The sequence below is a fragment of the Pollachius pollachius genome, assembly GCF_949987615.1.
Source record: "Pollachius pollachius genome assembly, chromosome: 5".
Taxonomy (NCBI): Eukaryota; Metazoa; Chordata; class Actinopteri; order Gadiformes; family Gadidae; genus Pollachius; species Pollachius pollachius.
This window is the reverse complement of record NC_136938.1, coordinates 14,398,184-14,409,653: the sequence shown is the minus strand read 5'-3', so window position 1 is coordinate 14,409,653 and position 11,470 is coordinate 14,398,184. Positions and strand designations below refer to the sequence as shown.

General features: G+C 40.1%; 1 protein-coding gene across 1 annotated transcript; it reads left to right on the top strand.

Annotated features, from left to right (window-relative positions):
- The first annotated feature begins 5,611 nt into the window (after positions 1-5,611).
- On the top strand, positions 5,612-10,808 carry tollip (toll interacting protein). Its single transcript, XM_079737249.1, has 6 exons — positions 5,612-5,752; positions 6,290-6,439; positions 6,592-6,774; positions 6,987-7,139; positions 7,620-7,713; positions 8,920-10,808. Exons 1-6 carry the CDS (start codon positions 5,720-5,722, stop codon positions 9,141-9,143), a joined length of 837 nt encoding a protein of 278 aa, XP_079593375.1. The 5' UTR covers positions 5,612-5,719; the 3' UTR covers positions 9,144-10,808.
- The last annotated feature ends 662 nt before the right edge of the window (positions 10,809-11,470 follow it).

Below are 11,470 nucleotides of genomic sequence, written 5' to 3'. Positions count from 1 at the left end.
TGTGTGATGTATTTTTGTTGTGCTTGTCCAAGTATGTGAACATTAATTCATAGAGGCCTAAAGGATACCCCTATTAGTAGAAATAGACCTACATCTTACTCATCATTATTGTAGCTGATTGGCTGTTCGGTCAACATTTTCAATGAAGGTAAATAATAAACATTAGTATTAATTAAGTGCATTAGAGCACTTGGTGCACCAATACGCATAAATAGCATTATCATAGGGGTAGGTGGGTTAGGGTCAGCAAATTGTAGGACAACTGCACCCCGAGGATAAAAACTTGATATGAAAGACATATTTTCAACAACGGGACAAAAAGGCCAGATGAGATGTTCAAATTTAACAGATTTCCAGATTCTGTCCAAGAACTGTGAGTTCGAACATTTACTGGATGGCATAATTGAGGGCATTATAATCAATGACACTTGCAGGAAATTTAAGAGAAGACAAGCTAACGTTGGAGAAATGTAATGGCGTGTTGTGCTAGAGAATGCATGCAGCAACAGATGCTCAGCTTCATAGGCACAGGAGAGCAAGGCAGCTACAGTACATGCTTTTACCCAGAATGCCCAAGCAGCACTTGTGTCTGAACAGAAAGGTAGAGAGAAGAATGCTACGGCATTTCAAAGGACGACAAATTCAAAGACAAAATGACTCGGATGAATAGGAAAACATGATAGACTGTGTGTACTGTGATCCAACACGTCCAAGAAGAAAATGCACTGCATGTGGAAAGTCCTGCACAAACTCCAAGAAAACAAATCACTTTGCAAAGGTAAGCGAAAGCAGAACAAATTAATTACAAGAAGACAGTGATTCAGATGACCGCACAAACTTAAACATAAGTGCATAAGTCACAAGCAAAACGGATGTAAAAGCATTGAATGTATTACAGGACATAAAAGAGAATCCTATAAGATTAAAAATAGACACAGCAGTACAAAGATACTGGCCAGGAAAATAAGTCATTCATTCCACATCAAAAATTCAAAGAGAAATCCCTCTGGTTATGGAACAAACCCATTGCAGGCAAATGCAGTCTAACGTGCACACTGAAAGGAAAGATGAATTCTGGATTGAAAACCTACCAGTAGCAGAAATGACACAGCCGTAAGGACTGTGTAAAACAATCTGGTGACATATCTAACCATCTTTCGCAAGCCATTTGGAAGGTACATATACTTACGTTTACCTTGTGAAATAGACACAGGAGCAGGTGTCTCACAAGAGAATATCAGAGGTTTGAGGACATCGAAGGGTTTGTGACCTACTTTGATGATTTGCTGACAAGAACGAACGTAACAGGGGACTAAGACAATTGTTGGTGAAAGGAAGATAACTTTGGGTTCAACAAGGAGAATGGTTGTGACCCACATTGAGGATTTGCTAATTTATGCAAAGGACAAACACAACCGGAGAGAGCCAGAGAAATAAACTTGAGGTTCAACAGTAAACAGGAGAAGAGCAAAATAGGCATCCATGAAGTTGAATCCCTTGGTCACATTCTATGACGGAATCAGACCTGACCCCAGCAATGTACAGGCTGTCTCGGAGATGGAGACACCAGAGGCTAGACCTGCACCGGAGAGGTTAATTGGTATGTAATGAAGAACGTACCTAACAAAATTCATACCAAACCTCTCAACTGCTACATAAAGAGGTGGCATGGCACTGGAAAGAAAGGCCTGAAAAAGCAGTGAACAACAATTGTTGTGAATAGGGCACAAACATTATGGGAGAAGTGCTAAGGTGCCAATTCTGATAACTCACACACAAAGCCTATCGAGTGTTGAACACAAAAGTTGACAAGCTACTTCAATAGCCTGGGACCGGGTACTTCGATAGCCTGGTGTAGGACAGACGATGTGTGCGCACGCACACATACACACACGCACGCAGACACAACACACTTCTGAACTAACTTTTCTATTTTGTTACATTTGTTTTATTTTTGTTTGCTATTCTATTTTTTAATGTATGTAACTTCAGCAGTGTTAAATGACAATAAATTGGTGTGCAACCAGGGAAAACATAACAGATTGTGGTTTGATGTGAAAGCACTTCAATAAAAGTGGGAACACGAAGGTTGATGGAGCATCGCAGAAAACATGAAATAAAATAACATATGCCTTCATACTTTACGGTTTTGTTCATAAAAAGCCGCCACACCGACAAATTCTGCTATTTTAATGTTCTGCTTGGATGGTCCCAGTGTAGTTTGAAAAATGCACCCCCTGCCGGCGACTTTCATTAGTTACTGCTGCAATTTTGTCCCGCCCACGGACGCTCTGCCTCATATGGATACAAATCACTTTTGCTACACTCATGTACCACCCATGGACATATTATAGAATGGACAGCAAATTCCAAAATGGCGCTCATTCATTCCTGTGTTTCAATTCAGGGGACGCATCCTTCGAAGGATGCATTCGATGGCCGATTGCGTCGCTGCGACGCGTCAAAGGCTGTGCCATTTCGAAGGCTCCTTCAAATGCGGCCGACAAGTACAGCCTTCTTTTGCCGGACTTGAAGGATCCACCGGATGGATCCTTCACGGCCCAACGCATCCCAAGATTCATTGCGCGTTGGATTTTTTTATTTTCAGAAATGGCGTCAGAGAGCGGAAGCGGCAGTTGCAGCAAATTACATATTCAATGACAAAACTATGTAAAAACATTTTTTTATATTTAAATAAAGTTGGGATTATTTTAAATTTGTAACTTTATTGTCAAAGTTCAATTTCATTAACACGAGCCATATAACGTTAAACTAATTAACGTTATATTTTATATAACCGAATCAGAATCAGAAAACTTTATTGATCCCCGGGGGGAAATTGTTTCGTTCCAGGTGCTCCGTAAAAATAGAAATTACAAGCATAGAAGATACGATTATAAAAAATACATAAATAACATACAATAAAATAAAGTAAGAATTAAGTAAGAAGTGGACATCTAAGTGAAAGTGGACATCTCTTAGTGGGTTATATAAAACGGCTCCATATTTCTCCTCCGCCATCCGGTTTGAACCGCAGCTGTCGGGGTTGCTAGGTGACAGGAGCGGCGCGTCATCACACAAGGTAAAGGGTGTTAACGGCTTGTTACGCAAACTTGAAATGCTCCGTAGGGCAGACCGTCTCATTTAAAAACGTTCGTTCGGCCTTCGGTCCGGCCTTCACGGTCTACGAAGGCCACATCTTTATAGACCGCGTCCTCCTATCACGGCTATAGTGCACTATATTGGGTGCTCGCCATTTTGTAGTGGTGTTCGAATTCTCAGTGGTTAATTTCATGCACTATATATAAACGAATACATGTAATGATGGAGTCTCTGGCTTTCATTTAGAAATGTCAACAATTTATTTGGGATTTAACACATTTTACAACATTTACATTTAACATTCAAAATTAATTAAAAAAAAAACCTTGATCAAGGAAATGTAACATTCAACATCAATACAACCTCCAGCTTTCCTCATGAGTGCCCGGTTTGTTTACATGATGTGGGCGCATCTGTCTGCGTCACACAAATACCCGGCGCATTTACTGACGCAAATGGCGTTTAGAAATGTTCAGCGTAGTGTCCGAATTCTCGTTTGTTCGTTTCCTATATAGTACACTATATCATAAACACTATATAGGGAATAGTGAGTGAGTGAATAGGGAACGATTTCGAACACAGCTGCAATGTCGCAGGGCAACATCAAGGAGAGATTTGCTTCCGCATCGCGGGAGCCTAGCCACGCCCTACTTCATGACGTACCGGATGCAGAAATATTCATTGTTTTCTAGCATTGTTAGCATTGTAGCATCATAAGCGAGAGGTCTGAGCGATCGCAGTTGTATTGTTTACCGACCATGGAAGTATAAGTTTACTTCATAAATATGAAAGATTGCTCCATATAACACCAACAACATAGTAAATGTACTAGAAACAGTTCAATGTTATTGCTTAAGAAACAGATTCCTTCCAACTATTTATAAAAAATGCAATCAATAATTAATTTACAAATTAATGGTTACATATCGATCAGCAACGAGGTTGGAGTAGCCTACACACATAAATATTTGTAATACACCAACATTGTTAACTGTCACAGCTAATCAAGCAAATGAAAAAATAAATACTAACGCAACTGAAATGTTTATTAGGCTACTAACAATATTATGAAAATGATACCGTAATGCACCCGTTCTTTGTCATTGGATCTTTTGAATAAATGGGTCAATACATGGTGAATCGCAATGATCGCAAGCAGAGAAACGTGAGTCATTGAGCAGCAGCTGAATCAGTCTAAAAATCCCTTAACCACTTAACACTTTTAGTGATAAAAAGTCACCACAGTGACTAAAAACCATCAACGCCATTCATGTTAAGTAAAAGGAAAAACCTCGGACACGAGAAGTTATCGGAGCCGTGCACTAGGCCCTCTCGAATGCCGGGCCGAAACATTTGTTTCACTACGACTCCTTTCAGCTGCCCACCCCTCCTTCTCCAGCAAAAAATAATAACATAAAACGGCTAATAAAACGCTTGAGGTGGCGTTTTGAAAAGAGAAAACTTTAATTTTTTAGTACATGGCATAAAGATAATTATGAGCCTTTGATTGATATCCAGACATTTTTTGCGGAGACACATTCCTGTTCCCCACTTGTATTGGAGTGAACAAAAATATCCACTTCTGGGCCCCTTGAAATGAGGGACCCGTCCACAGCGTGGTTGCATGGTTTATGTCCCAACAAAGACGAACAAACCAGGCCGTCTGGGCCATATACCTTATCAAGGGAGAGACTGCTTGTGTTCTTTTGTTATTTACATTTTCTTATGTATAATACTCGCCCCAAACCTTTGGTTCGTTGAGAAGAGGGATCGACAGCCAAGGAGCATGTCTGGAGACTGCTCCTCACCCACCTACACCAAGACTATTCCACCTAAGTCTGTGCTGTATTAAACCCTCGATTAGACCATTTATTCGACCCTCTGATCCAACCTGGCAAGTTGCCTTGATTTCCACTTCAAGAATTAATGCTATGACGAAAAAATACACAACACAGTGTATACATATGACAAATAAAACTCTTGAATCTTTGAAAAAGTTAACAATATTCTGGTAGCACGTCATGACCTGATCTTTGCTGGTCACTTTAGTTAAGACAACACTGTTGGGAGGGAGCCCACCGGCTATTTCCACATAATATTTTTGGATAAAAGATTTTTTATGTGTAAATTAAAATAAAATATCTTTATTTATGTAACCTATGTCTGGATTTATTTATTTATCTTCTAACATTACCCTGGTATAGATCCTGTAGAGAAACAATAACCATGCTATCCTAGCTTTTGGTGTGCCTGAATATACACGGACCCATAGAAGATCTTTCGACGGCTATCAAAATTTTGGTTCTTTTTTTGCATTTAACTGCACTGCACACTTGCATACTATTTGCCCAAAATGTTCCTTCTATAGCCGAAGACAGAAGCTAAAACCTCTTTAGTGGTTCGGTCGACTACAGACTGCTACTGCAACCAACCAGCAGGCTACAAACTGGTCCAACCCATATGCTCCAAGTTTACTAGTAGTAATCAGTCAGCTGATCGCTGACGTCAGCGTGCAATCGTAACGGCTGCAACTGGGTCGGCTTGTTTACATTATATTCAACTGATCTACCTGCAAAGTTACTGGTCGTTACTAGCATTTTGGCAATCGTCAAACTAGATGGCAACTACCGTTACCACACAGCGGGGACAGGTAAAATAGTTAACGTGATCGCGCCATGTAATGTGTTCGTACTGTCGCGAGGGAAAAGGCAGAGACGTCCAAGCTAACCATAGGTGATCGATTAAACGAGACAGAATTGTTTATTCATTCATTCCGTCGAGTGGCACTGACACTGATTCATGATGAGTCGGTTCGTTATTTTCTTAGGGGGGCTGGTTGTAAATAAGCGGTATCAGGCTAGATGACTTATGTGCTAACGTTAGTCAGACTAACGTGTGTGCTGCAACTATCATTCAAGCTCGTTGCTGGATTAGCTAACTAAACAGTTTTTTCTTGACAGTATACATATTAGGCTACATACATTATCATGGTACGGTCAGTAACTATTGCGTGTATACCTTTTTATGAATGTGTATAACAAGTGAGGCCATACTTAGAAATTATACTATTTAGGCCTGGCTTTGTGTGGTCCTTATTTCCGTATATCGGCGCTATCGCCAAACCCCTCGTTGTGACGCGTAGGTTGGACGTTAATGCGAATGTATTTGCTTTTGTTGATTGGTTCAGGTTTACATCGGGGACCTTCCCCAGGACTTCCTACGCATTGCTCCTTCACACCAGCAACAGCAGGTGCAACTGGACGCGCAGGCGGCCAGGCAGCTTCAGTATGGGGGCTCCATGGCCACTGTAGGGCGTCTTAGTATCACTGTGGTACAGGTAGGCACAATTTAGAATCATATACGTGCAATAATGGGAAACCATTAACGTGAAATTATTAGTGCTGTAAATGTGCTGTTTACGATTCATCATCAACATTGATTCTGCCATATGGTCATCCAATCTTGCTTCTGGTCCAAATTCTGATCTAGGCAAAGCTGGCTAAGAACTATGGTATGACCCGCATGGACCCCTACTGTAGGATGAGACTGGGCTATGCTGTCTATGAAACTCCAACTGCACACAATGGGGCAAAGAATCCTCGCTGGAATAAAGTTATTCAATGCACTGTGCCTCCTGGGGTAGACTCCTTCTATCTGGAGATCTTTGACGAGGTGAGAAGCATTGGAGGCTAGGAATTTCATTTTTGGAATCTCCAAATAAGCTTGAAGGTAGTTTGACATTTTATAAGTTTGTATCAAACTTGTATTTTTGCCAATCAATTATGATAACTATTTCAAGTGTTGAAGCGCAATCGTTTTTTTGGTAATTTGATGTTTACTTCACATTTTATAAATTTCTTCTGTCTTGCATGAATGCATTCCAGCGGGCATTCTCTATGGATGACAGAATAGCATGGACTCATGTGACCATCCCTGAAAGCCTGAGAGAGGGCATCATGGTGGACGAGTGGTTCAGCCTGAGTGGTCGACAAGGCGACGACAAGGAGGGCATGATCAACTTGGTGATGTCATATGCTGTGAGTGTTCCAAGCAGAAAAGTGGTATTGCCAGCTCATTAGCTACATTGTCCAGGCAGATTATTCTACGTACTACAAAAAATACACAATCACCGCAATGGCCACCCCAATGGGGAGCTCTTTGATTTGTGGTGAGGTTGCCTGTACAAGGATCTCCTAAATATATCTACAGCATGGCATCTATTAACAAGCGTATGTATTTGAGTTAATCATTGAGGTTGCAAAGTTAACTTCTCAGTATTAATATAAGATAACATAAATATAGCTAACATAATTTTTAAATCTCAGCTGTATCATTTACTTTTAGACAGTCTGTTATGTTGTTTTCTTCTTCAATTTCTATTTTCTGGTCTGCTACGCGGAAGACACTAAAGTAATTTACGTTCCTCAAATGTGGTCTGTGAAGGAAATGCATAAGAGAATTCCATTCATAATAGAAAATAAATGTTACTTGTTTTTCTTGTATCCTCATGCTGCCAGTCCATGCCAGCGGGGATGATTCCACAGCCAGTGGTCCTGATGCCCACGCGGGGGGGCCTATACCAACCAGGAGTGGGATACATACCAATAGCAGGTTAGGGGGATCCTTCAGGCACCCACAAAACATTCAAAGTGGATTTTTAAAAAGTCTATATTATATCGTTTTCTCAGTTTATTGTAACTGTTAGAGACGAGCTGAACAAGTAGAGAAGATAATTAACACTGCCAGGGTTAGGTATACGATTCCCACGGCTACCACCCCTGCTAACAATTCCCTTACAGTATTGTAAGATGGTTTTGTGATGGTCAGCAGTGTTTCCACAGATTTCTTTCAGAAGTGGGGAAAGGAATTTTTGTACCTAGCAGGTTGCAACTAGCCATGAAGTTGCAGAGTGCAACCAATTTAATATGTTTATGTATAAATGTATCTCTGTGTGTGTATATATCGATCTACTTTTTTAATCCTAAAGTGTTACACAACGTCTTTGATTGTTGGAGCTCGCTGTTACCATGGAAACATCTAACCATGAAAGTCAAGTCATAGAAGACTGCTACTGAACTCGATTGCTTACCAAAGCAATCATGATTTAGATTAATGGAAAGTTAGAGTTGTGGTTAGAGCTGTAGAAGAAATTAGCTCTGCGTGTTGAAAATTTGTTGAAAAAAGTACAAATATATGATCTAGCACTAGCAGTGCTTTTTAGTAATTTCGGTAATATAAAAGCATAGGAATGCATAATGTTGAATGAATACGTAACTAGAATATGAGACTGAATTCACATGTATAAAAAAATCGGGTAACGTTATTACACAGTGACTGCAGTCAGCGACGAAGGAACATACCATGTCGATGCATGAAATGCGCTAAATTATTGGGTTGTAACCATTGCGAAAAAGTTTGCAATTGCGAAAAAGTTTGGGCTGAGTAGTTCCTTACTTGTTCCAAAAAGATTATGTACACAGTCATGTACCTTTGCCTTTTCTTCTATTTTCCAAATTCTTTATTTCCCTGAATCAAATGTTTTATGGTCACGACTACCTTGACAAATGATTTGCTTGGTCCCAGGCTTAAAATTCTTTATATAACGAATTCACGAAAAGACAATGGAGAAAATGAATGGAAAATTAAATTCTGGAACCAGAGCTGTTAAAAACAGGGGGCGGTCATTGTTGCGCTCTATTGTATAAAACGAAAACCCTGGCCAGTGTGAGTTTACAACAAGCCAGCCCTCAGCTCCGCCTTCTCCTCCTCCCTTCACGCATATGCTTCTTTATACCCCCCCCCCCCCCCACCCAACAGGTGTGCCTGGCATGTACAATCAGGGTGTGGTTCCCATGGCAATGCCGGCGGCGGTGCCAGTGGTGGCCAGCCAGATGGCTGAGTGCAGCGAGGAGGATCTGAAGGCCCTGCAGGACATGTTTCCCAACCTAGACCGCGAGGTGGTCCGCACCGTGCTGGAAGCCCAGCAAGGCAACAAGGACGCTGCCATTAACTCTCTTTTGCAGATGGCAGAGGAACTCTGAGGGCTGGTGTAACCAATCTACACCCTGGAACGTATATGCACATATATATTCTATACATACACACACAGGCATCCAAATTAAACATTTACAGTTATTGCCCAAGTGGCCCTATAGCAGCAATCGCCTACCTGCATTCCTGTAATTTGGTTAGTTGATCCAATCATAGCCCTAGACCAACTTAAGCAGCAACCATTACTGAGCAAGCACTAACAATAATAGTTTTCTCCAAAAGTTTGTCCACACTGCAAAAAGGTATCGTGTGTAGTATCTAAGTCAGGCCATACGGTGTATCAAGTTTCCTGTTTTAATCCCACACAAAAGGGCTTGTTTACAGAATCAGAATGAATCAATAATTGTTCTCACTTGTCGTCCTTTGGTTTTAACAATTTTGTATAATCTAAACACACATTTGGGAGCCACTATGATGGCATGGTACATTCATATGCCCATGCAGAATTGTTTTAAATTGTTCAATTCAGATGTTACTGTGAGGTAATTATTAGCCCATATTATTTTACAAAAATATTAACCATGTTCAGCAATCCACCACCAAAACAGTGCAGAGAAAGGACATTTTGTAATGCAATGAGCTTAAGGACACCAGCTAGTTTAGCTTAACGTCCCTCTTGTAATACATTCTACACCCAGTTGTAGCTTTCTGAGTCAATACATCGAAAACTTGATAAATTATAAAATACCAACATTTCTCTATCTTTAGTTTCTAGTGGTTTAGTAGAGAATGAGGACATCTAATGATCAATTAACAAATGTGGAAGGTTATATGTGTACGTCAGGCTGCCATTCCATGAGGGGTGATATTTAAGCAAATCAGGAAGAAGCAAGTGATCAGACAACAAACTAGATATATGCTCGAAATGCTACCAACTCTGCCTCACCAGAAAACGTAGCCATATATGGCATATTACTGCCCCATTTCTACATGGATGTCTAGACCCCTGATTCATATGCCAAAAAGGGAAGGAGCCAATCCAGTCAGTACACATAACATCCATGCTTAGACAGTTACAAAGGTCAAGGAGATTGACTAAAAAGTTTATGTTGTAAAACAAGAAACAATGATATTTACAACTGACCTGTTATCATTTATATCTGTTGAGCTTTTGGTGGGACCTGCTTGTCTGAAAGGTATTGAATGTTTCCTGCCAAAGTTTTGAGTTGAACATGCATCGTTTTTTGCTTGTGTTTCGCTTTAAAGATCTATATTTTTCAGAAAACATTCCCAGTGGGTTGCAAATCTCGGAAGAGAAATATAACTGGAGCTTTGTCAACATGTGCCATGTCAGGGTAATAAGTTTGTTGAAAAGTGAGTGTCTATATATACACCATTGTTATTTTGCTGATTCAGTAATTGTATTGGATCTATAAGTTATGAGCCACAGACCTTTGCACTCAACAAATTGTTTGACCATGTTGCCAGAAGGATTTTGGATTGAACTACTTCCAAATATAAATCTTATAAACAATGACACCCAATAGCTTAGCAAAGACTAAACACTATTATATTTGATATATTTATTGGACTCTGAGCTTGCGTGTTGGTTAATGAAGTCGTGATCTGAAAATCTCTGACCTTCTTCCTCAAGTGGATTTTCTTTTGCTTTTGTTTCTCAATATGACTGGATCATAAATATGAGTGAAAATGTGTCATTGTTCTGAGTTCCGTTCACCAAGCATTTACTTGGCTCATGAGAAATTGTGAGCACAAAAAAACAATTCAGTTTTATGGTTGCAGAAAATTATATTTGATTCTAGTGACAAAACAAAACATCTAGTCTAAAGTAGATGTCAATACAAATATGTGGGAAAATATGTCACGATTAGAACAAATGACACCTAGTACAAGTATTTGTTTCATTCTAGCAATTGGTTTCATTACAGTAAAATAAGGAAAGTCAATAGGGCGTATATTCGGGATCGCGGCGATGGCTGTTCGTTTGTGTTAGCGTCTGCGGCGTCTCTTCTCTTGCGTCGCGCAGACGGAGTCCTTGCAGCGGCACGAGTCCACGCTGGTGTATTGTTGTGTACGGGTGGAGCCGTCGGCACACGTCAACTGCACCTCCTTCACACTGGTGGTCAGCTCCTTGCAACATGCACACTGGTGCATCATCTTGTTTGCGGCTGCGGAGAATCTACACACCACACACTACAATTATTTTGTGTCTCAAGAAAATTTAGAAATTTGTCAAGAAAATGCATGCTTTAGTACATAATTATATCAGCTTTTTCTTGTATCATTTATATTTTTTATATTTGTTTTGTGCTTCCCTCTGCAACAATTGATTCTGCATATTAATTTAAAACTTGTT

Coding starts and splice junctions, on each gene's coding strand:
- tollip (XM_079737249.1), top strand. CDS start 5,720: ATGGCAACTACCGTTACCACACAGCGGGGACAG. Junction 5,753..6,289: donor TTACCACACAGCGGGGACAG/GTAAAATAGTTA, acceptor TGATTGGTTCAG/GTTTACATCGGGGACCTTCC. Junction 6,775..6,986: donor ATCTGGAGATCTTTGACGAG/GTGAGAAGCATT, acceptor AATGCATTCCAG/CGGGCATTCTCTATGGATGA.